This window comes from Xyrauchen texanus, chromosome 35 (genome assembly GCF_025860055.1).
Source record: "Xyrauchen texanus isolate HMW12.3.18 chromosome 35, RBS_HiC_50CHRs, whole genome shotgun sequence".
Classification (NCBI taxonomy): Eukaryota; Metazoa; Chordata; class Actinopteri; order Cypriniformes; family Catostomidae; genus Xyrauchen; species Xyrauchen texanus.
This window is the reverse complement of record NC_068310.1, coordinates 20166631-20193777: the sequence shown is the minus strand read 5'-3', so window position 1 is coordinate 20193777 and position 27147 is coordinate 20166631. Positions and strand designations below refer to the sequence as shown.

Below are 27147 nucleotides of genomic sequence, written 5' to 3'. Positions count from 1 at the left end.
CTTATTTCAGATCCCTGTTTCCTTTTTATTTTTTGGTATGCTACTGTGAATTTTGCCTAATTTTCAGCTTATAAAGCAAAGCTGTTTCTTTTATTTAAAATTATTACAATAAGTAAATACATATATACAATTATTAAATTAATCTTATGAAATGGATTTAAATTAAATCTTAAAATATAATAATTTATTTTATAATTGAGAAATATTTAGATAATAATAACAAAAACTAAATTATCAAATAAATTATTAATAATGATAAAATCTTTTGAAATTCAATTCACATAAATACACAAAAAGTAACAACTAAAATTACAGAGTAACAGCTACAAAATCTATTAATAAGTGTTCAGTGTGGCACATGGTCTATTGATAAAGTATGTTAAACTGTACTTTAATAGAGTTCAAATTGTTCATGATAGGTCTGTAAAAGGCTTCCTTATCTCTAGAATACACTTTTTGTTATATTATAATATCCCATCTCTAGTAATGCTGTTTCTGTTGATGCTTTATAGCATACATCTACCTCTGCTGGACCGCAGCACACCAGACTTTTCCAGCTTCAGCACAGTGGATGAGTGGCTGGATGCCATCAAAATGGGGCAGTATAAGGAGAACTTTGCCAATGAAGACCTCACCACCTTTGAAGCTGTCTCTCAAATGACTATGGAGTATGTTTCCGCTGTCTTACTGCATATATAGCTCACTATATTAAGTTGCTTTTTTTCATTATTATGTTACAGCACCAGATGCTGTAAGCACATGGAAACATATTACTGTAAATAAGATCAGCTTGTCTGCTTACATCACATTGTTTGGCTATGACATTATGCAGTTCCACCTCAAAGCAGTTCTCAGTTGGTGCCAAGGCCCAGCACTATGCAAAACTGAGTGTTTGGTTTTTAAATGTGTCTTAAATTTGGATTGTTTTGTGCGCTTGGCAGCCAGTTCTTCACTGCACAATAAAATAACAATAGTTCACTCTTTCTTTCCTCAGTGATATCCTGAGGGTGGGAGTCACACTAGCCGGCCACCAGAAGAAGATTCTTAACAGTGTTCAGATGATGCGAGCCCAGATGAACCAGATCCAATCCGTAGAGGTTTGATTCTTAGGAGCAGAGGATGTGACCAGCCTGTTCACAGCGGACCCTCAAACTGGTCCTCCTCTAAGAAAGATACCCCCATCAGCAAGCCTTGTGTCCAGAGCTCAGCAGTAGCCACTTTCTATGGGGATGAAATATCAAAAACAGTTCTCCAAAAGGGAATGATGACCACAGAAAAGAACGTCCCGATAAGGCCTTTCTGCACACTATACTGTATACACTCAGTAAACCACCAGCACACTGTAGGCAAGCTGAAGCCTTTCCAATAGCCAATAATTTCATAGCAATCAACGGTTATACATAAATGTTATTCAAGCTGCATTTACATGCAAGTATACAGTATTTTGTAGTATTTCAAATAAGGCATATATTACTAGCAAATTAAGAAAGTTTACAACACCAGCCTGGCTATTTACATTTAAAATAAATTAATAAATACATTTTAAAAAATACTTTTTGCATACCATGTGCAGAATAATTGGCTTTAATAGATGAATGTGTGTTAATGCATGTAAATGTAGCATATATTATTTTATGTTTTTTTAAACAAGTTGTTAGTTTTGTGGGTAAATCTAATGGAAAGGCTACTGTGACACCACGTCAGGGTTTATGTGTGGAACTGAGGAGACAGGGGAGAAGGAACATGCTTCAGGTAAGGCTTTTATTTTCTTGACCTTCATGTGCAGCGTATGCACTCTTTTCAATGTTCTCACTCAGTTCAATAATCCACACTCTCAGAATAAACAAACTTCACAAACACTCAATGTAAACAGGTGGCAACGCTGCACACTCGTTCTCTCTCCCTCTTCTCTGGCATGTTCAGCTGGTTTAAGGGCTCTCTCTGCTATCACTGTAATGAGAAACAGCTGTTAAAAATCATGTCAACCAGCTTGAGGAGCCATGCCCCCATCACCACAGCTTCCCTTTAAAAAGACTACACAAGCAACCACCGCAAATTAGATTCTGAACATATTGCCCCGTTTTCTCTTGTGATATGATTTGGAACCTCAAACACATACGTGACCTCATAAAAATAAAATGTTGTATTGGTGTGCATTTGAAATGGACTATGGACTAATAGTGAGAAAAATAGGAAAAACGAATATGAACATGTGATACTCGTGTATGATGAGGAATGATCCATGTGATGGATCTTAAGCTGGCAACTCTTGCCAATATGAGAACTTTTCAGCTGTGTGAATATTAGACAAAGTGACAAATACTGGTTCAGTATGTTCTTTGTATAAAATATTGTGATGAAAATGTTTGATTTGCTTCATGAGCTTAATTTATTTGTTTTGTACTTTTTAACATAATTACATTCCAATTAACCACATAATCATGCACCAATGTTGTACTTCGGATGGTTTTATCATGCACACATTTCGGGGGCACATTATGCTCTGATTTGCTTACAGAGACTGGTGACATAATTTAATAGAGGTGCAGGCCAAACATTTTTTCCAATGTTAGTACATGTACCTTAGTGGCCAGGTCAATATTGCAGTTACTTTTTCATCTTTGACACATTTTTACATAACTTGCATATTGAGCATTATTGTAAAGTTCCTTACAATATACATTTTGCTTGTTTGTTTTTAGTACAGTGTTGTTTAATAAGCAGTTGCTCTTCCTGGTGCGTAGCACATTTGAAACCCAAAATAGTTGTTGAGTTGACACTGTGACACAGTCTCTTTTAAAGTGAATGTGCTTCCTTTCAACTTGTTGACTGGTCTTCCATGTCTAAACACTTTTTTTTTTTCCATGTATCTTAATAGGTTTAATTCTCATGTCTATCATACATTTTGTGTTTATCTGTCTTGCAACACTAACACCTCTTTAACAAACCTTTTCTTGTTCCTCCCCTTGGCATACTCTTTTAAAGCAAAGCAGGCCATTATGTCCTTACTTTTTGTAAAGCTTTGCCTGAACTCTGAATTACATATGTCAATTTCTATATTCCAAGTTTTTGTTTTTACCTTGAAATGTGGATGTGTAAAAGTTTGGGGCAGCTATTTACTTTTTACACTTTTTTTTATTTTTTCATCTGGTCCCATCATTTTTAGTGGATGTATGAAGTTAGCTGCCCACAAGAATAGCAGAATAATCAACCAGATAACCAGAAGGTGCCCAAACTTTTTTGTGAAATGTTAGACAATGTAAAGACATGTATCCATAATAAAGTAAGGCTTAAGTATCTGAATAGCCTACTTTTTGGGGCCAGTGTATACAGTATGTAAAATGCTAGAGTGCAAATGCTTTGTATGTAACATATTGTCTTATTCACCCTTTGATTGGAATTTCATCATTTGACATTTGCAATTAAATGGCCCAGCACTAAAGTCCACTAGGAATCAAAACAAATTTATAAAGGGAATTAACCTAATTCAATTCCTTATTAACATATATAGAAACTAAAATGCAACAAGTGCTACTTGGGTATAAAGTCCATATCTGCTGGTGCTCTTTGTAAAAGGTTTAATCTATGTCATGAAAAAATATGTATCCAAGGCACTCAGACTTAAGTATACATTTTAAAAAAGCCTTTATTAAACCATGGCCAGAATAATTAAAAACCACAAACTGACGGGTCATGCTACAAAATGGTTCGAGGTTTTTAATTAGTTTGGCCATGGTTTAATAAAGGATTTTTTACATTTTATACTTAAGTCTGAGTGCCTTGGATACATCCCTTTTTTCATGAGATAGTTTCCTTATTAATTTGAATAACCTATTTAATTTCAGGCTCATGACTGATTGAAATGTTATTTGGTTGTTAAGTGTTAACCGTAATGCATGGATGACTGAGCGGTAAAGAAATGGATGTATGAAAAGGATGTAAATATGTTTATATATTAGCGGCGGGGAAAATCATGTATATTTTATTTCTTCTTATTTTTTTACCATTTTAATTGTACTGTTGTCAAATATTAATTTTCTTTTCCAGCCCTCAATTTTATAAAATATCTTCTTTCTTTTTTTTTTTTTTTGTATTGTATGCGCACACATTCATTGGTAATAACTTGTCACGCACACACACACTGTCTGCCATGACCACTGTGAGTGAAGCAGGAAGCTCTGGATTTTGTATAAATGTACATTTACTGTAACCCTGTGAATGATGTTACAGTTGAATCATTTGTAGTATTGCTATTGGCTTATTTTGAAAGAAAGTTTGTGGCCCGTTATGTTTTTCTTCAATAAAAAATCAGCAAGGGTCAGTGACATGAGTCACGTGCCAAGTGTGTTCTTTCTTTTGAATGAAAATGTATGCAGCTCGTGACCACCAGGGGGAACTATAGGCTTCAAAGTGATACCTCGATCTGTTTTCAAACTGACATTCTCTTGAGTTTATTTCATCGTATCCAACTTTAGCAGCACGTTGCCCTGTTCCACGATGTCAGCGAGAGCAGTAACAAAAGATAGATTTTGAGGTATTTTGATCTAATTATTATTAAAATGTTGCATATGTAATTAATGAGGATCCCTGAAATTCTAAGATATATTTTGATGCAAAATACCTGATTTTCAGTTTTGTTAAAGTGCTAAGCTAAATCAACAGTGTCCCGGTCTAATATTTTGGTAAATAGCCCTCATGTTGTTAAAGGCCTTCTGTAAAAAGATCCATGCTGAAAATGCACCCAAACACTGCTAGTTTGGTCGGGGGAGGAAATGCAGAATGCCTGTACTGTAATAAATGGTTTAAGTGAGAGGAATTGATTTGTTGCGAAGGATGAGCAATTAGGCTAAACCTCAATCAGAGCAGCGCCATATTACATTTTTGACGGATGAAAACGAGGCTGTGAGGATAGACTGATTGGGCTACAATCTCTTAAGAGTTCACTACCGTTGTTTTACATTGGTGCTGTCGTTCATCTTAAGAAACTTTTTTTTAGTCATGGACCATTTTAGTGATATTGCTTTATACAGCTATTTAAAGTGCATGCCATTGAAGAAACTGTCCCTCAGCCTTGGGGGACTTATATTCTCGTCAAATATAGTGCTCTGAATACTGTCTATTGGGGCTATATTGACTGCGCAGAATAAATACAATGCCAGAAGTGGATTAATAATCAGAAAATGTGCACATCAGTAAGTGATAAAGTATAAGTTTAAGGATAGGCCTAACTGCAAAACCTATTAAATTATTAAACTATATCTAAACTTAATATTAGTTCAGCATACCCTATAGCACGTGTACGTAACCCAGATGTCTATTCTATGTATGAGTTCTAGAAGAGGTTTTTGTTTTTAGATTCTTTGCTCATCTGTAATACGTCTATAAGACGTTTCCTCTCGGATGTCAGAAGAATATTCAACAGATGCCTTTGAGACAGTTATTATTTACAATGTAGGTAAAGATGTACTTATTAAGATGTTTATCAGAAGTTAATTAGAATGCAAATGACACTCTCTTAACCCTTAAATGCATTGGTGTTTCACCAAACATTATTACATACTTTATATTTAGCATCCTGGCATGTATATCTAACACAAATGGATCTACAAAATTTTCAAAACATTTTCAAGACAATTAGAAAATAATAGAATAGAATATATTTTGATGCTTTATTTTTCATACATCAGAGAGATGACGCAGCTTACAGAATTTCAGTTGTACACCCAAATGACAATAGCTACTGTAAATCATAATGTTCATGTGTTGTACTTGCTATAGTTTACTTCCATGTTGCTGCTTTGTCAAATATCAATGTCAAATGTAAATCAAGACGTATACTGAAACATCAGCGCCACCTGGAGTAAGAAATAGCATGTATATTATTGATGTGTACACGCATATGGAATACTGATGATTCGCCATTGTTACGCAGAAAAGAAACAGGTTATAGTTGTCATTTGCATGAATATAGTACTCGTTTGTCTTACTAGATATCATGTGATAGTAAATGTTTTTATTATTTTTTAAGTTACACTATTTAGAAGAGAAAGGTTAAGAAATACTGTACCAAAGAGGTGTATGTATTAGGAATAGGGGGTGAAATTGGGTCACAGGTCACTAAAGACATGAGATATCCATTAAAGGGTTAAACAGTGGTGGCCAAAAGTTTGGAATAATGTACAGATTTTGTTCTTATGGAAAGAAATTGGAACTTTTATTCACCAAAGTGGCATTCAACTGATCACAATGTATAGTCAGGACATTAATAACATGTAAAATTACTATTACAATTTGAAGAAAATTTTTCAGAACTTCTTAAACTACTTCAAAAGGTTCTCATCAAAACAATCCTTCATGTGCAGCAATGACAGCTGTGCAGATCCTTGTCATTCTAGCTGTCAGTTTGTCCAGATTCTTTGTCCAGAAGCATTCACCCCACGCTTCCTGTAGCACTTGCCATAGATGTGGTTGTCTTGTCTCATGCACCTTACGGTCTAACTGATCCCACAATTATCTGTTGTCCAAGGTCTGTGTTTCTTTGCCAACTCCAACCTTTTCTTTTTGTTTTTCTGTTTCAAAAGTGGCTTTTCTTTGCAATTCTTCCCATAAGTCCTTTATCCCTGAGTCTTCTCTTTACTGTTGTAGATGAAACTGGTGTTGAGCAGGTAGAATTCAATGAAGCTGTCAGCTGAGGACATGTGAGGTGTCTATTTCTCAAACTAGAGGCTCTGATGTACTTATCCTCTTGTTTAGTTGTACATCTGGGCCTTCCACATCTCTGTCTGTCCTTGATAGAGCCAGTTGTCCTTTGTCTTTGTAGAGTGTCTTTGTAGTGTACACATTTGAATGAAATCTTCAGTTTTTTTGGCAATTTCAAGCATTGAATAGTAGAGATGCACTGATTTCCAATTTTTTGCAATTGTGACCTGCCGATACCGATTTTTTCAGACTGCGATTTTCTTTCTAAGAACTATTACTGACCACATATAAAAACAAAATCTACCTTTCTTCAATGCAACATTTTATTTTCATAATAAAATAAATTATTAAACATTACAGTTTCCCCCAAACTGCACTAAGTTACAGGATCTTCTCTCACTTAAACAACTCTCAAAATAAAGTGCTCTGTGACTGGAAAGAGGAAGAAATAACAATTAACTGCAAATTAGTTGCTTTATATAACAGATGTCATTTTCCACTATTTTTATAAAATAAAACCTTTTTCTCTTTATTACTCGTCTAACAAAACAATTCCGAAGATCTGCGTCCAATACGCTCAACTTACGTTAGATGTCCAAATATCAGTTGTAAAACTGATTGCTGCTTCGGGATCGGCTTGTAACCATACCTGTCAACACTCCCGTTTTTCCCGGGAGTCTCCCGTTTTGTTATTTCTCCCCAAAAAACTCCCGTAATTTGTATGGCCCAAACCATGTAATAAGATTAATCACATCAATATATTATTCCAAGGTGGTCCAGTTGCCAGATCTTGAATGAAACGTATCCTACTCACACAATCGACACATCATACAAATTACAAATAATTTGTGACCTCAACCTGGCAACCTACAACCCATTTGCGCTGTTGATATCTGCGCAGGCAGTAAACACGGGATGTTAAATCAAGCATCACTGGTAGAGGGGAGGAGAAGAATCAGCTGGTGCTCCGGTGAAAAAAAATATATATACATGTACATTTAACAACAGCTGGATGGAAGAATTTAATTTCATATCCCGAAGCCATATCGACAATGCCCACGCCTTTTGCAATGTGTTTCGCACTGATTTTAATATCGGACACAGTGGGAAAAATTACGTTACTCAGCACATTAAATCACAACGGCACAATTTGTATAGTATTTAGCCTTCCTCTGCCATCCAGCACCCCACTTCCCCTCACCCGGATTTGTGTACCCAAATGTTGACAGGTATGCTTGTAACCGGCTGCGTGTGTGACATGACACAAGAACAGCTGGTCATCCTGGGCCATGAATTCCATAATTTTCCTCGTAAATACTTTGGTCTTTTCGCTGCTCATACCAAGGAATGATAGGAGAGGCTGCTGACTATTGGATGGCTTTAAGCTCTGGCTAGCTTTAGCTGCCTTCACTTTTTAGCTTCTTTTTTAAAATAGGCATTTTCAGCTGGGTGATGTTGTTTTAAATATCTAATTAGGTTTGCTGTTCCGAAAGTTATTGTGGTGGTTCCCCCACGGTTTACTTTGGCCTTACGATTATTACAGATTTCGAACTTTATGTATTCTTCACAGTGAAGATCTTCCACGCCAATGACATGTTTACGTGCGGCTGTGACGTTATTGCCTGCGCCGCTGGCAACAAAACGGACCGGCTTGGAATCGGAAAGACCGACCGGTTACCGGTCCGGCCGAGCATGCGTAAAATCGGCTAATTCCGGTCCCTGGCCGGTCGATCGGTGCATCTCTATTGTATAGCCTTCATTCCTCAAAACAATGATTGATTGATGAGATACTAGAGAAAACTGTTTCTTTTTTGCCATTTTTGACCTAATATTGACCAGTCTATTGCATACTATAGCAACTCAAAAACAAACACAAAGACAATGTTGAGCTTAATTTAATGAATCAAATAGCTTTCAACTGTGTTTTTTATAATGGTAAGTGAATTTCTAGTACCAATTTATCATGGTTATTCAAGGATAAGGTGTTTGAAATAGGGTCTGTTTAGATTTGATCAAAAATGACTTTTTTTCAAATGGTGTTGGTGCTGTTTTTTTACACTAGTAATCCCCTGACTATACTTTGTGATCAGTTGAATGCCCCTTTGGGGAATTAAAGTACCAATTTCCTTCTGAAACCGCAAAATCTGTAAATTTTTCCAAACCTTTGGCACACAGTGTACGTGTACTATTAGGGATAAGTTTCTCAATGTGTTTTACTTGCATTAATCATTAAAATGCCATTGACCTTCCATTTGTTTCATGATTTCTTTCCTACAATGTATCTTTTAATGTCCTGCAGCTCATTTGAAAAATGGTTTCTGTAAGCTCATTCCTCAAAAGCCATTGGCATTTGACCTCCTCTACACTTATCCCTCACTCTTGCCATCTATTCAGTCTTGTTTGATAACATCCTCTACTCTCATCCAGATACCAATGAAATTAGTGAGTCGACAGTACTGTGTGTGTGTGTGTGTGTGTGTGTGTGTGTGTGTGTGTGTGTGTGTGTGTGTGTGTGTGTGTGTGTGTGTGTGTGTGTGTGTGTGTGTGTGTGTGTGTGTGTGTGTGTGTGTGTGAGAAAAAGAGAGACTGAGATGGGGAATAAGCCTCTCCAGCTGTTGTATTTGAATGGTTAGAAAGCTGTTTGCTGTGATATGGGGATGCAACTGTGTGGACCTTGAATTCAGACCATCTGGTTTATCTGTGTTTTCATCGACCAGCTGTGTCAGTAGTAATTTTATTTCAATAATTGTTCATTAATATGTTTTTGAGTGTATAAAATGTGTGTATATTTTTTCTGATGTTAAATTAATTTGCAGAGACAACCATAAGTAAATAACTTGTAGTTTGTTTTCCTTGGAAAGTGTTTTCAAAACATTGACCTGTCAGTTTTCCACTTGTAGACTTGACAAATAAGGGTCAAGTAAAAAACACACACACATCAACTGCTAAACTGTGAAACGAGATCAAAGTCTGCCAGGCTTATCGGATAACTGTAGTATTACCTACTGCGCTGCAGTGGACATCAGTATGCATATTAAATCACAGTGGAATTAGCCACGACAACACAAAAAGAACAATGAAATATTAATCCAATAATCTGTGCAGAAAATGCAGTGATGTACACTATAAAAATGGTATTACAGACATACCATTTGTATCTACACATAAATTGAAGTTGTCAGCACTGTTGTGATTGAAAGTGCATTAATGACTTGGCCCAGTTTCGTTTATCTCTTGTAGTTAGAGTACTTCAATGCCCTGCATTCATGTGGGTGTCCTAGTTTTCGAGACATTTATATTTTGTGAAAATCAGTGCTTTTAAAACCTTTTTTGGGCCAGCTGTCTCAACATTGCAGGGCGACAGTATCTTGCTCCTGGGGATGTTGCTGAGAATCATCTAGACTGAGGGCCCAGAATGCACCTGGATGAAAAGTGTGTCACCCTGCCCTGAGCCTCTGTTGACAGGTGCTCTTTTTGAGCACATTAGCGTTCTCATAAACACCTAAACTCACACACAGCAAAGTTATCTCATGTTACTTTTCTCTTTAAAGAAGAATCCAGGCTGGATCTTTTTCTCTTCTAAGCCCTGTCATGCAATGTCCTTGACAGGTGTGTCGGACCGTGGTAATGATATACCTGAGTAACAGGAGCCCTCACAGGAGGAGGGCCCACAGAAAAGTTACATAGATATTCCATTATATATTATCATTTGTTATATATATACTGTAGCAATAACATGCTATTGGTTGTAATAAAACATTGCTAGACTCTGTTTTCCGCTTGTAAAATTGGGGAGTTCCCCTATAATTTGTCTTGTATCCTACTGTGTTAGTGACCCCCCACCCCCTCAACAAAATCTAAAGTGGTCTGGTATATCAGTCAGCTCGTGGTCCAAACTGAGAACACATGATGTACATTGCTTAGTCCATTAATATATTAACAGAAATTAATCAGAAATTGGACATTCAAAAGGAACTGGATCTGGCCGGCTCTGATAACCTCGGGACATTTGTAACTCTGTAGTCTCTGTACTGTGATAGACATAGTTGGGAGGACACTACATTTTCTAGTATTTTCAACATAAATGGTAGATTTGAAATCGGTCTGTAATTAGCAAATTCTCTTGGATTAAGCTGTGTCTTCTTAATAAGCGGTTTAATAACTGCCATTCTAAATTTTCTTGGGAAATGTTCTAAGGATAGCGAGGAGTTAATAATATAAAGAAGAGGTTCTGAGATTACTGGGAATACCTCTTTTAAGAGCTTAGTTGGAATTGGATCTAATATATATGTTGTGGCTTTTGATGTTTTGATAAGTTTTGTTAGCGCTTCATGACCTGTGACAGCTAAGGATTGAATTTGCTCATGAGCAAAATTATAAGACTATTTTCTGAGGTTCTGTGACAGTTGATTGCATAATTCCAATTCTATTTCTGATTAATTCAATATTATCAGTAAAGAAATGTATGAAGTCATTACTATTGTGCTGCAACGGAATATCTGGTTCAGTAGATGCTTTATTCCTAACTAATTTAGCCACAGTACTGAATAAACACCTAGGATTATTGTGATTTATTTTCTATGAGTTTGATAAAATATGCTGACCTGGCAGCTTTTTGTGCCTGTCTGTATCTTCAGACACAATCCTTCCATGCACCGCGAAATACCTCTAATTTTGAATTCTTCCATTTTCCAAGCTGCTCTCTTGAGAGCATAAGTGTGATCATTGTACCACAGTGCAAGGCTTTTTTTTCTTTAAGTTTATATAATTGAAGGAGGGGCAATACAATCAAGAATGCTAGATTAGACTGTATTTATACTTTCTGTTATTACATCATTTTTCTTCTAGACTTTTTGGCTTACTGAGTAGGCTATGTGAGACAATTCTGGGAGAATATTAGTGAAGCTATCTTGAGTGGTTGAAAGAATAGTTCTACCTGAACGATAGCTTGGTGTAGATTTGAGTGACATTAGCTGATCGCAACAAACAAAGACACGGTAATGGTCTGAGATGTCATAGCTCTGTGGTGGAATTTCTATATTATCAACTCCATATGACAGAATTAAATCTAACATATGATTATAGCTATGAGTTGGTCCTGTCACATTTTGTCTGACTCAAAGAGAGTTGAGAATATCAATAAATGTTAATACCAATGTGTCATTTTCATTGTCTATGTGAATGTTGAAGTCATCAACAATTAAAGCTCTATCTACATTAACTTTCTGATAGAAAATCTGAGCAGAGTAAGGCCCGGGTGATCTATATACCGTAGCAAGGGCAAAAGACAACAGATTTTTTATTTACATCTGACAGTGTCATATTAAGCATAATTAGTTCAAAAGACTGAAATGTATATATCCTGTCCTGAGTAACAACAAAAACTTCACTGAAAATTGTAGCAACACCACCTCCTCGACTCTTCAGACAGGGCTAATGTTTATAACAATAACCTGGGGGAGTTGATTCATTTAAACCAATATATTCATCTGGCAGAGTGCATCCAAACTAAATGGATGAATGGCAAGTTAGATCTCTTTCAACCAAAACACTAATGTTAAATAAAATGATTACAGATCATAATAATTATATTTACAATTAGTGTTTAGGTTGAAAGAGATCTAATGTTTAGTAACCCTGCCATTTATATGATGTTTATCTTCAATTGTTTTGTTTTTTCAAGTTTGACCTTAATCAGATTTTTTCTAAATGATATTTTGAGAGTTTTGTGTTTGGTAGTTTGGGAAACAGACATAGTCTCTATGTGATATCTAGGAGATACAGTCTCTATGTGTTGTAGTTTATGTGAGCTGTGTGACATCTCAAGTAATCTAGCAGAAATTTGGATTAACCAGTTTGTGTGCATCCTGACCTGGGCCCCGGTTAGTCAAATAGTATCATTATTAAGACTATGAGCCAAAAACTAGAGAGGAGAGTGGCACCTTCCCTGGAGGGATGGAGTCCATCTCTCTTTAGCAGGTCAGGTCTACCCCAAAAACTCTTCCAATTGTCTATGAATCCAATGCTATTCTCCAGACACCAATCAGAAATCCAGCCATTCAGTGACACTAATCTAGCAAATTGTTTTTGCAAGTTCACACACCTCTTTAACATTATCGACTGGCAATGCCGGAATCAAATAGAGTATGTAAGAATACCCAGCCCAAATTTTACTTTAATTTTGGGCCCTGTGTAAATATCAGTTACTGTTAATATACAACAAACCAATCAATAGATTTAGCTGCAGTGGTGTTTAAAGATGGTGTGTGAATGCCTATTGTTGTCCTAGCGACCGTGGTTCGAATCTGCGTTTCCTGTTTCTACTCTTAATATTTCCTTTAATACTACTTAAGATAATAGAATAAAATGAACATAAATGTTGATTTCATCATGTCGAGGAGTGCAGAGAAGGGTTTGTTCCGGAGGCAAGGTCTGTTGATCGCACTTGTACATGTGTGAAACCATGGTTACTGTAGTAAAACCAAGGTAATTTTTTTTCTAAGGTTAGGTTTAGGGGTCGGGGTTAATTTAGTGTGTCTGTGGGACTCTAAATAAACACAATAAACACACTGTAGTGATGCCCATACTGTATGTTAGTATTTAAATATAGGTACAAATAATATCTGAATCTATCTGCACCAGGCTGCAATTACAGTAGTGTCTACCATAATTTGCACCAGGGTTGGGGTGCAAATAATATCTGACTCTATTTGCACTGGGGTGTAAATAGCATAGACCATTATTTGCACCAGGGTGCAAATGGCATCTGCCATATATTAAACTATTCAACTATCAAGAACAGCCACACCATAAACTATTAAAATGTCACGACACTTGAAATATTCCTGAATGTAACTGTTTACTTACAGTGTTGCGGCAGGGTCCAATAGTGTTTTAACTGCCCCAACCTTCAATAACTGTTCATTTGCAAAGTTTTAATCATATTGTTACTGGTTCACAAGCAATCAATGCTGATATGAGCCGAAAATACAAACAATCCACGCTAAAATCAGTCTTCTGATGTCTTTGTAGTCTTCTGATGTCTTCAGACATCAGAAGACTACAAAGGACAGTTCGGTCTGCTGAGAGGATTATTGGTTGCCCCCTGCCCCCCTTCAAGAACTATACACTTCCAGAGTGAGGAAAAAGGCTGGTAAAATCACTCTGGACCCCGCTCACCCAGCCCACTACCTTTTTGAACTGTTGCCTTCTGGCCGGCGCTTCAGAGCTCTGAACACCAGAACCGTCAGACACAGGAACAGTTTTTTCCCTCAGGCTATCCATCTAATGAACAATTAAATTGCCCCATTGAGCAATAATTATGTGCAATACACAGTTTAATTTTAAAACTTTACATTGCTCTGTACATAATATTACATAATCTGTACAGATTGTATTAGATTTGCACTACGTGTGTGTATGTGGGTATGTATGAAGGTGAGTGTATGTACGTATATGTATAATTATTTATTTTGTGTTCTTTTTTGTTTTTAATTACCTATGTCTTGCTGCTGTTTTTGGTATTGTTTGTATTGTTGTTGACTGGAAGCTCCTGTCACCAAGACAAATTCCTTGTATGTGTAAGCATACTTGGCATTAAAGCTGATTCTGATTCTAAAATGTTCAGAATACGCAAACATAACACAGTCCATGGTGATGTTAAGTGCTTCAAAAGGCCAAAGCAGAGATTCTGTTCTTCGCAGTTGCAACATCTTCCAAGCTTGTTTACACACAGAACTGCATGTGTTTTTCCCAGTCAGTGGCAGCAGCAGCATGAGAAGTGGTTTTAAAAGATGCGTACCACTATTGTAATGCCGCGCACATCACCGGAAAAGCACAGATGGGTGCAAAAATGGTCCAGGACACTTTCAAAACATAAGAAACAGCAGCTAAATGAAAAAAAAAAAAATCGGGGTTATAACTTGACATTGTGTCTTTAAAAGCAGCACAAGATGCCTGATACATTCGTCTGGTGCATAAATGCCGATTTGCATTAGAGTGACATTTTAAAATATGGACAAAGGGTGATGTTGTAGTGATAGAGGCAACCGACCAAGGAGGGTATTTTGTTGGCACAGGCAAAAAGCCGCTATTTGGATGTATCGAATGAGTGTGTGTTCCAAATCTGTATGACTTTCTTTCTTAGAACACAAAAAGATATGTTAAAGAGAATGTTAGTGACCGACAGCCTCAGTCATCTTTCACTTTTATTATATGGAAAAACAGGGTTGAGTGAGTAAACAGCTACAGAATTTTCATTTTGTGTGAACTATACCTTTAAGACCACAAAGTGTTTTGTTTTTGTCCTTCCTGTTGTGTGCAATTCATAAGCCCCCTGTGTCAAACAGTATATTGCTCAAGATATTTATTATTTATTCATATGTCAGATTTTAATTGTGAATGGAAAATCTGTGTGACTTTTCTGACACTGCCAAATGCCCTACTGAGAAGATAACCTGGACTTAACTCCTTTCCACTAATGAATTTGCCATTTAGAACCTACATGTTTCTTTAACTGGAATAAAGGTAAGATTAACATTTCAAGTTGATAATTTTTAAAGCTTAAAAAAAGTGTCAATAAGAGATTGGTAAGGGTCAGAGATATGTCTTGTTGTATGTTACTGTCTACCAGAAAGGTCAAGGGTACCATATGATCTATGTGACTATTGTGTAATTCCATTGGTCTATGCCATGCCATTCTCCAGCACATGTGACGTAAGAGGAAAGCTGTCTGCAGTCACAGCATGTGTTCTGTTTGCCTGGAGATTTACAGCAGCACAGGAGTAAACATGAATTCGGAACACAGAGGGCCAGAAATAAACAACAGCTGGAAAACCGATGAGTAATGACTGCTTTCATGAGCACACTGAAGAGAGGTAAAGTCAAAATATTTTGTATTCCTTCAATTAATTTTCTATTTGAACATGCATCTTGGAACTTTTTGAAAACATTTGCTTTTCAGGATATATACAACTGTGAGTGTCGCTTGGTTATGTGTGACTTTGTGAGGGGGCTAGAATATTCAGCGTGCGATTTCCAATTTGTAACATGCAATTGAAAGGTTTGATATTCTTTATTGAGGTTCACACTTATTTGATTCTTACCATCTCACAGTTCCAAGGCAGTAATCTGTATGCACACAGCCACAAGTTAATCGTCATATGCATCACCATGGCAATGGAGCCGGAATGTGGATTTAGACACTACGCCTTCTGAATCGCCAGACAACCAAAAAGAAGCCGAACGTGATTAAATGTGATAACCATCACCAACAAGTCATTAGTTCTTTCTACAATTGAACAAGAATCACAACCACAGCCTGTAGTCAAATATGCGGTGGAAACCACACTTCAGCTGGCACTCACTCAAGAACGGAAGCATATGGGCCGAGATACAGATCAGCACATAGTGTACATTTGAATTAAAGAACCAGAATTGCTCTCTGCGTCCCCCACTGTCAGACTGTGGGTTAAACCAACCAATATACACCTCCCTTCATGTCACGTCCCCCTCTTCTCCCTCCCTTCTCCATGCCCCCGGCTCTTCCCAGTCTGTGGTTCACTCGTCTCTGTTTACCTCTCTGTTAATCCCCCGCATCTCTCTCTCTCACTCCCCTACATTCTCTTGATCGCTGCCTCTCCTCCCCTTTCATGCTCAGAGCCAGCGGGCTGCCACACGACCCACACTGCCTGCTACATTATCTGCTGGAAAATAGAGCTCCGTGTTTTTGTAGCCACTTGCTGCTTTTTAGATTGCAAACTAGGAGACAAGGAAAGATGTCTTCACGACAACCCTGACTGCTGTCATCTCCACATGCCCCGTCCCCTTTCCTAGTATCTCGCCCCCTGACCCTTTACCCCAGCCCCTTTCCTCTGCCCCTCTCCAAACCTCCCCTTCACCTCTCACTCTCTTGACAATGTTCTCATGTGTTCACTGGCTTCAGCCTTTTCTTGCCTTGCTGTCCTCTACCTTGTTAACTTGGGGTTACAACTGCCCATCCAGCTGCTTGTGTCCGGACCACCATACCGTGGACTGCACCGGTCAAGGGCTCACCCATCTACCAGACTCCATCCCTTTGGATGTGCGGAGACTTCTTTTGTCAAATAACTGGATTTCCTGGATCCCGTCTGATTTCCTGGTTCTCTACAGTGATCTAGTCTACCTGGATCTGAGGAATAACTCCCTAACTAAGCTGGAGCCTGGGACCCTGAGCACATCCTCCAGGTTGGTCTATCTGGACCTGGGGAGTAACAACTTGACAGAGATCCCCTCTGGGACTTTTGGGGAATCCCGAAGCCTGATCAAGCTACGACTGGGCAACAATCCCTTTTTGAGCATGGTCAGCAAGGATGCTTTCTTGGGCCTCACATCTTTACGAGAGCTGGAACTTGAGAGGAATGCCCTCTCTGGACTGGACGTTGAAGTTTTGAGCCATATGCCTTCTTTGCGGGTGATACGCTTGGAGAGAAACCCCTGGGTGTGCAATTGTTACTTTGCCAAACTCTTTCTGTGGCTGTTGGAGAATCGTCACAAGCTCCCAACGGGTAAGCTGCTTAAAAATTGCTTTCCTTTCTATGCATCTACATCAAATAATGGCATAAATAATCAGTAACTTATCATTCAAGTTATTATGCTAAATGGTGAGGTAGGTAGATCTGTGAACCACTTGCTCTAAGTGGTCAACCAGTGGAAGATTTAATATATCAAAACATTCTATATGTCAAAGGCTCAATGACATAGAGAGTGAAAGGTGATGATACATAGGATCTACATTCTACGTCATGCATGTGGGTGTTTATAATTTGGACGGGAATGCTTATGACCCATCAGATGTTCACAATTCAGGCTTAATCAATTTACATTTAAGCAGACACTTTTATTCAAAACAACTTGTAGTGCATTTGAGGTACACATTTTAATAGTAGGTCTACATTGTGTGTTCCCTGGCAAATACACCCCTGCCCTTGCTGTTGCTAATGCTATGCTTTAACCGTTGAGTTACAGGAACTTCAGGCATTAGCAGGATAGTTAACAGGATAGGCTAGTATTTCATTTATTTAATTTTTTTAATCTTTAATCTCTATTGAGAGCTTTTTAAAGCTAACACTTGTGACATTACATCTTAATTGCATCTTGAAGACAGATAAATAATGCATGAGAATGTTTTCAAACCAAGATATAATGAAGCAGACAGTGTAGGTTATCACTAGAATGTGCAAGAAATGTATCTTGTGCATAATTCATGAAACATATACAACCAATCTTTTTTGCAACCAAGTTTTGTCTTACATCTCATGTCATCATTAAGGGAATTGTACCCTCTTGGATACAGTATCCCTTGGCCAATATATCACTTACTACTAGTCCAAGGTTCCACACCTTGGAATTTGTACAAGATCCTCACTGTCTGTTAGAAGCACAGGTCACTTTTCTGTCCTGGTTTCTGTTTTAGAGACTAATGAAACACTGAGTTGCAAGTTACAAACATGTCAATTTGAAACATTTAGTTTGGGTATAGATTGCACATGTAGATACTGTATACTGTAGCAAATGCTTGAAAGACGTGAAGTGGTTGTGTATCAACATTGTATTCACTTTTCCTCTGCGACACCCAAACAAACAAACCCCCTTAAAATGAAATATTAAGCGCTTCATATTAAATGTTTGCTGGGATATTAAACAATGACATTCTAAAGCCTAAATTCACAGCTCTTCAAAAAAACAAAAATAAAAAACCTGAAATGTTACATGCTTATATCATAGTTGTTATATCATTGGTGTGAAACTTCATGATTGGATTACATTTTTGATTAAAAGAAAGGTCGGAGAGTCGGAGATCATATTTGTCTGAATATTTTTTTCTTTGTTTTGTTTTAAATCATCATCATTTAATCAGAATGTATATTCAGAGAAATTATATAAACTGTACTACTTAATTGGACATGAACTCATGAACATAAACATTGACCTTAAATTTTGCAATTCAGGTTCAGTTAGATGTGTAAGACATGTCTGCAGTCCACAGTTTCAGAATATTACTTCTATGGTGTCTAATTAGTGAAGTTGTGGCTATGCATTAAATATAGAATTGGAGCAAAGCATATACACTGACCTAGAAATTAGCTTGGTGTTTGCTATCAGATACTAGATGAAAACATACAGTAATGGAGATGAAAAGGAATAATTCACTAGGAGGAGTTAGAGAGGGATTGATAATAGGCAGCATAATGTACTCTTTAATTTAAAATCCAAGGGCCACTAGTTTAAACTCCTTACACTGTTGTCAATCTTACACTTGGGTATGGATGAACACGTTATATCCATTATTCAGCCCAATGTTGAATCTGATACTGATGACAGCACACTCCTGGCACACTTTCAGTTGCCTACAAGGTAATTGGAGAGTCGCTTTTTGAAGGGCAGGAAGCAAGATTTCCACCAGTGCAGGACTGAGTGTGCAAGCAAAGCATGTATTGTGACAGGCATGCACATGACTTTTTAAACCACCCTTTAAAGGTCATCAGACAGACCCTGAGAGGTTTTTGCATTGTGTATTACATTTGTGCTAACAAACCATGTGTTTAACTTCAATGTCTTAAACAGGGGGTTTGTGGCAGTACTGCAGGTGCTTACTGCAATTACTGTTTGTTCTTAAAATAATTGTTTTGGAAAATGTATTGTTAATGGAAAATATGGGCGAAATGCAATATTAAGCCAACTTTAAATAAATCCAAGTTAAGTTTAGTTAAATATTTAAGTAAAACCAGTGTTCCCCCTAGGATTTCTTTTCAGAAGCAGTGCTGTTCTGTGTGTGTCCATAAGCCTGCAACGCCAGACCCGTATTAACACATATTGGTCGAGGAATGGCTAGAAACAGGGGTGTTAAACTCTTGGGCCTGGGCCACGTCAGGGTTTATTTGGGCCCTTTGAAAATGTGGCACCAGCACCTGTTTTGGTAGCACCCATGCAAATAATATTACAATGTTACAATATGTGCATTGCAATGAACATTTGAGAGTACAGCATTGATTTTGAGGTTGGGATGCTGATGAAAATTATGATTATAACATATGTGGAAAAAATGAACACCTAGTTTTTATATGGCTAAATTGAAATATTCTGACAGTGTGACTAGTTGGGTCCTCTAAACAGATTCCTTTAATCAGGCTCCTACTGTCATGTTTTGGAATTTCTGAAGGCAAACTAACAACGTACGTTTTGTTTTAAGCTCGTCCACACAGCACGGTCCGGTACCGGGCAGAGAGGGGTGCTGGTATTAATGAACAACCGCTTGCTTGATCGGCACAAAATACATGTCGTTTTAAAGCTTAGACTCTTATCTTTACAATGAATAGCTGATCTGGCCAATTCTCAAATACTGCTTTTAAATTCACTGATAAAATAGAACTGTTCTATTTTAATTATTCACAAATTTGTGATCCGAACAATCATATTTAGAATCAGTAAAAAGATCAAAAGATCACACAGCCATGTGTCATATATCATTTGAAAGGTATTTATTAGTAGAATATAATGAGCAGATTTGTTTCACTCAGAGATCAAACTGCGCGTGTGACATAATCATCATCACGTTTTGGTTTATAACTTCATGAAGAATACTCATGATGATGAAAATGGTATATCACAACTTACAGTAGACAGCTCTGGATAAAACAAGCCCATACTCGACGTAATAAAATATGTAGATCCTGAAATATTCCTCAAAGAGTGTCATAACAAAGTAATGGTGGCTAATGGTATATCTACGACGATGGTTTCTCTCATGATTTCTCTGGGATCGATTCGCTGATACACAATCCTTTACGTCAGGGGTGGGAACGTCAGGCCTCAGGGCCGTATAAGGCCCGCAAGACCATTTTACCCGGCCCGCGAAGCCATTTGAGAAATAATTTGAAAAGCAAATAAATGGCCTTGATTCAACTAACCTGAAATAAAAATTCCTTTCAAATAATGTTTCAAATAATTTTTAATGATAACAACACAAAATATTGTATAATAAAAGCTTTTTGGTGTGTAAGTATGTAATGGAATGCGTAAATTAATTTCAACCCACAATCAGAAATTGCAAGCAATTATGGCCTGCTAATAATTTCGTAAATAGTCAAATGGCCCTTAATGGTAAAAAGGTTCTCCACCCCTGCTTTACATCATACTGTCAGATTGTCCTCATTGGCTGTCTAGAGAGTGTTAGGGCGTTTTGGCACCTGGCTAGTTTGGAGCGTTTGATTCAGAACCTGGCATGTTTTCTCCCTTGGTCCGGTTCGTTTAGGCATATATGAACATGGCACATAAAATAGCAGGATATTTTGGTACGATTGTTTCTCTCTCTTGGATAGTGGCAGAACACGGATAGGACCGCGTTTATCAACTTTTGACATATAACACATTTTTTTACACCACTTTATTCTGCTGTTTGTGTACGTGAGGGAGAGAGAGATCTGTGATAACAGGCACATTTCAATGAGTGCTGGAGAAATAATGCAAAAGCTACTAATGACGGATAAAAATAACCATGCCGGAAACTTTACACCTCATATCCATCTGAGTGACAGATAATTTGTATTTGGAGCACTACCTCTGACTGGCGACGCTCAAAAACTCTCTTAAATTTTTACAGGCATATAATTTTAACCAGTATATCAATGGATGAGCTTAATCCTGGAACAGAGAAACATAGTGACCAATAAGGGGACAGCTTGCTCACATGTGACTTTAATAGACCTAGTTTTGGTCTGTTTTGCAATCTTCCCTTGTGAATTCGAACCAAACCAAGAAGAAAATGCAACAATCGGTAACAATTTAGTCCCCCGTTTTGGAACAAAGCAAACGATCAACTGGTCTGAAAACGCTTTTAGATTCCATATTTGGACAACCCCGTGTCTCACATGTGGTAAACAGACCCAGAGCACACATACACAGACTGCGCACAAGATAGCGTTCAACGCACATTTTATGAATTGATGGAATTAAATTTTATTTTTGGCACTTAGTTGATATACTGTAAGTTTTTTTTTGCATTCATAATTTTCAGTTATTCTGTTTTAATATTCAAAACAATTTGTTTCAAGATGTTTTTGAATACTTAAAATCAAAAAATTTGGATAAATTAAAATCCACTTTGGGAGCCATGGTTCCAAATGCTATATCTTTGGATTCCTTTACACTATCAACAAATCAATCAACATTTTTTGTTTCCTGGTATCGTTGACATGTTGGAGAACAACACCAAAGTTAATTTAATGACCATCCATACTTACTTGGTATAATGCCAAACATGAATAATAACTGAACATTTTATTTTTAGCACATTTTGACAGCGGTGTTGTATCATGAGAGTCTCTTAGCGTGATTAAAATATACAGTATTTTCATCAAATTTTGAAAGTTTTTCTAAAAATGTATGCCATGCTTTGCGCACCTGCTTTGCGCTCGTGCTGCTATGATTAAGCCGTGTTGATAACCGTGTAGAGCTGTTTCATTCCGATTTTGAAGCAATCAAAATGCGCTCCAAAACATACAGATGACAAGAGAAGGCTCATTTATATTCACGAGGAAAGCGCTAACTGGTTCAGTGAAACATTGTGATCCCCTGCCATCCTACATTTCAGAAATGAGCTCGCAGGCCACTTGAAATTAAGAGAGTTTGATAACGTGTTGTTATGCGGTGACGTCACTGAGTAAGCATGTACATTTGTGTGTGGTGGTGTCTCTTTCACAGTTTAGAAAGCACACAGCTGACAGGGGCTGGCAAGTGTTATGTTGCATCAAGAATATTAAATGAACCATGTGAAATCCCAACAGCAGTGCTCATAATTCAGCAGTGGCGTAAAGAATACAATAAATAATTCAAAAAGATGCATATAATACACTAAAATGTGTTATAAATAATTGTACAAAATGACTGTACATGAAAAATTATTATTTTAATGGTCCTGCAATGTAAGTATTATATATGATACTACATGCCTGTTATTATAGACCAGGATCAAAATGAAACACTCAATTGAATGTAATAACAGGGTGCACACTCTGGTCACCAACAGGCCTGAAAATGGTTAAAGACCCCTGGTGCACAAGATAATACACGTGCACTGTAATGAGGATGTAATTATAATAAAAGGAAGGTTGTATTTGTTCAGACTCATTTAGTATGCTAGATTTTATTTAATGAATCCAACATGGTCTAAATACATAGAGAAACCCAATAATAATAGGAATAATATATTCAGTTTGATTACACTGCAAAAGCCAAAAACAAAACAAACACAAAAGCCAAAGCTTAAATTCATTTAGTTGTTGTATACATACATACTAACATGGCATGTCCTGTGCACTCCTCATGTTACACATATGCAGTGATAGCAGAGAAAGGCGACACTAGTCGGCTGTCTGTGCTAGCGGCTGATGTGAGAATTATCTAAATGGGTTAAAGCATGTGTGTGTGTGTTGTTGATTTGTGTTTTGCTCTGAGGGAGTTCCTGTGTAAAACACTGATGCTCTGGCATGATAAAAAATTAATCGGATGAGCTTTTAGATCTAGGCAAATGGCCACGTGACCAACCCAACAAAGGAGGCTGAGGTCATTGAATCCACAGCATGTGGAAAACCCCTTCTTTTTGGAGTGACTCATCCATACTAACTGCCACACATGTTTGATAGTGATGTAGTGATGTGATAGTGACTTTGGCCAATAACAGGAACAAACATGGTGGCACTGTATTGTGACATGTAGGCTCATGAAACATTAATGCATGAATGCTTTTTTTATTTTAATATAGAAATTATTTTCTTAGAGACCATTTAAGAAATCCTACAGATGCCTTTAATCTTCTCCTACAGGCTGTTTTTGCTCTCCCATAAAACTACTCAGAATCACAAGGGTTTTTCATTGTAAACACAATTAATGGAGCTCTGCTGTTCTGTTGTGTCTGTCTGTCAGCATGGCTGTATTACGTAGGCGATGTTCCACTTTAAATCTGTCATCTGGTGTCCGCTGATCACACAGCTAAAAGGGGATTAAAAAAACCTCCCTCCCCTGAAATTCAAAATACAAAGCAAAGAGGAACAATTTTACAAATAAATGTTTCACTTGAAGAGAGAGCGAGCGAGAAAGAGACAGGAAATGGGAAAGCACCCCATCTCACATCTTTTTTTGCAGTTATGTAATAAGGATTTTGTGTGTCATAGTGGCGTTGTGATATTGCTAGACAAAAACATTTCCAAATGCTGATGTTATACTATAGCGTATTACTGTACCATAACACTAATCATTGGTAAATAATTTCTCTATGTTAAAGTAATAACTACTAGCTACAGTGCATTATTTGTGAGGATGTACACCTCTCTAGAATACTCTATTTTGATTGGTCAATTGCTGCATACTTATTTGGTAAGTAGCTGTGTAATAAGCAAGATAATGTACTATCAGCCAGTCGTTATCGCAAAAAACCTCTTATGGATGACAAAAGACCCTGATCATCCTGTCGAGGTTTATACTGCAATAATGACCAGCTGACTGTACATAAACAACAAGGTGTTTCATCTAAAGAAATGTTCAAAGATTTGGCATTAATCATTATTTTGATATTTATGTTTTGAATAGTTTGTTTCTTCTTAGTGGAACTCTTTTGTGGCTGTTTTTTTTATTTATGATTTTTTTTTCTAACTGATTTCAAACAGATGTGTCAAATCTCATGAGCGCTCGTTGTTTCAGTGCAAACCAAGAAGAAAAAAACATTCATTTGACCTCATTCCATGTGCCGATTGCCCATTAAAAAGCGGTTAAATGTAATGACATTGAGTTCTACAAAACATTTTTAATTGTAGTGTGGTAAATAGCCTTGAGTCTTTTGTATTGCATTAATGTTCTTCACTCCATTCATTTTCCACTTGTGCATTCATTATTCTTTGATGCAATATATTGTCTGGATATGTGGCTATAAACAAAAAACAAACCAAAGCATAAATTAAAGATGAAGTGTGTAATTTTGGGATGTTCAAATATTTTCTCATATTCTATCTTAATATGCGAAAAGTGTAAACAATGTGGCGCTATAAAACATTGCTCAGTTTGTTTGAGCATCCCAACCAGCCTGACACAGCAACAATGGCTTAACCAGTGCCAGTTCTTTGGGTGGGACTATTTATCCATCCGAGTTATGGAAGTCAGATTGAGTGTTAAGGAAACCTTTCTCAAAACTGTCAATATTTTCACAATTTCCTTTAGTGACACTAGTGAAACTAGTGTCAATAAGATAACATAATAAACTGATAAGGAAAACAGCTGAAAAGTCCTTGTAAAGCTTACCTTTTAAAAACACAATGTCCTCATATTTAAATATGCTCTTCAAATGCTTGCAAATTTGTCAATGTCAATGTCACCTTTATTTATATAGCACTATTAAAATAACACAAGTTGACCAATGTGCTTTACATTCTCACTGAAAAATAGAAAGAGAAACATACTACAATAGTAATAGAATAAAAAATAAAAATATAAACATTTAAGACGAATAAGCCATGGCAAACAGATATGTCTTAAGTTGTACTTTAAAAACATGTACAGAGTCAGCATCCCTAACATATGAGGGCAAACTATTCCAAAGTCTTGGCGCTACTACTGCAAAAACCCGATCCCCTTTCTGGCTTAACTTAGTCCGATTTCTTGATGTTTATAATTTTTTTCGTGCATATTTTATTGCCATTCTTGCATCATGTCATGCAGGCTTTGCTCTTAAAATACTGTTGTGGAATTGGTGATAAAAGTGAATAAAAGATTTGTTGAAGAAAAGAGTTGCTTTGTTCAAACTCCGTTAAAGAGAATGCTTGAGTGTACTATTGTGCAACTGAGGATGTTTATGACATTAGTGACCAACTCTTGTAACTGTACCCTGCTCATGAGAGACAAAACAGAATGTTCCATGCACTATTCAACAATATCATTTTTTCCATGTGTCTTTATCTTCAATGCGTCTCTATTGCCCTGGTCTTTTTAATTGAAAGAATATAACATACTATAAAAAAATACTATAACTTTTAGAAATCAATATTTCCTCCACATTCAAAGAACAATTTATTGAAATTAAGCCTCCAAGAGCTCTGTCCAGAGCGTGTATATGTTTTAATTATTTTTTCCCTGTCTATCTTTCTCGTTCTCCAGGTTTAGAGAATATGCAGTGCTCTCTTCCAGTGGATGGGCAGCAGGTGTCACTGAGTGTGCTTTCTGAGGACAGTTTCCGGGAATGCCGGGGAATGCTGACTCTCACTGATTATCTTATAGTCATTTTTTCTGGAATTTGTATCTCAGTGGCAGCCATTATTGCCAGTTTCTTTCTGGCTTCCACGATCCATTGTTTCCAATGGCTCAAAGCCAAAAGGACAGACGAAGAAGAGGGAGAGGACTGAGGGAACTCCAAACCCACATCCACAGACTGTTCGTAATGCACCACACAGTAGAAGCCAAGGGATTGGAGTATGAATTAAACCACTTTATTTCCATGTCAAAAGAACCCTGAATTAGTCCTTTTTTTGACTACTGAATTGAGGCTGCTTGAGTCATCTTGCATCTCATGATTCAAAACCTTTATCCATGATGCTTGAATGATATATCATATTTTATACTTGAATACCAATTATGGAATTTAGCCTTAAAACTAAAACTGTTCCGGGAAATGCAGTTTATTAAACCATTGTCTCATGCCCCTGTATTATATATATATATATATATATATATTAATTTAACATGATCAGAATTATATTTTGACATAAAAACAAAAACTGTGTTAAAACAATAATAGTGTTTTTATGGGCATTAAGTTATTTTTGCTATTGTGTAAATTAATATATTGTTCAGTTGTAGGAAGGTTTAGCTACTTGCACTTTAAAGTAAAGATGATATATTGCACATAGTCCCAGTGAGCCATTCTGTAGACCATTTTTCGCAAATCATAATGGCACTTATCACCAAAGAATTAACATGAAATTAACATATTGTGACCACATAATTGTTTTTATTATGCATATCTTAAGATATTAAGTCATTTTGGTTGTTGCATATATGTCATGCATCCTATAAATACAGGGCAATTGCTGTAGCTAAAGATCGGTCACTATTATCATACTGTATATCAAATACTCAGTCAAGGTACCAAGCTATTTTAAACCGAATTAAAAGGGAACTATTTGTCCTTCATTTTTTGTCAACTCTGTCTCGTTATTTTCTTTCCTTTTTTACGTACTGTAATTACTAAATAAACACTGACACCAAAGTATGCTGTCTTAATGATTTTTTATAGACACACACATTGTACCTGACCCGATGTGGTTGCCATTGTTTAATAGTATCATTGCTATTATTTACCTTTATTGTTGTTTTGTAGCAATAAAAAGTTCAAAATGAATTATGAATGTAATTTAAAGGAGCATTCAT

General features: G+C 36.8%; 2 protein-coding genes across 3 annotated transcripts in view; both read left to right on the top strand.

The window, feature by feature from the left end:
- Positions 1-4319, top strand: part of LOC127628768 (ephrin type-B receptor 2-like) — a 104618-nt gene extending 100299 nt beyond the window's left edge. Inside the window, exons 15-16 of one of the 2 annotated variants that reach the window (XM_052105636.1) lie at positions 513-668; positions 995-4319. In XM_052105636.1, the coding sequence (XP_051961596.1) occupies positions 513-668; positions 995-1103 (265 nt within the window). In that variant the 3' untranslated portion in view covers positions 1104-4319. The remainder of the gene's footprint in view (positions 1-512; positions 669-994) is intronic. The other variant, XM_052105637.1, reaches the window with a different exon arrangement.
- A 147-nt stretch (positions 4320-4466) lies between these two features.
- Positions 4467-27041, top strand: LOC127628863 (leucine-rich repeat-containing protein 38-like). The gene is made up of 4 exons (XM_052105808.1): positions 4467-4534; positions 15405-15575; positions 15814-17243; positions 25879-27041. The coding sequence occupies exons 3-4, from the start codon at positions 16616-16618 to the stop codon at positions 26121-26123; spliced, it is 873 nt and encodes a 290-aa protein (XP_051961768.1). The 5' UTR covers positions 4467-4534; positions 15405-15575; positions 15814-16615; the 3' UTR covers positions 26124-27041.
- The last annotated feature ends 106 nt before the right edge of the window (positions 27042-27147 follow it).

What these genes read in the sequence shown, in the direction of transcription:
- LOC127628863 (XM_052105808.1), top strand. Translation starts at nt 16,616, where the DNA reads ATGTTCTCATGTGTTCACTGGCTTCAGCCTTTTCTTGCCTTGCTGTCC. An exon ending in TCGTCACAAGCTCCCAACGG is followed by an intron (nt 17,244 to 25,878) that starts GTAAGCTGCTTA and finishes CTCGTTCTCCAG; the next exon opens with GTTTAGAGAATATGCAGTGC.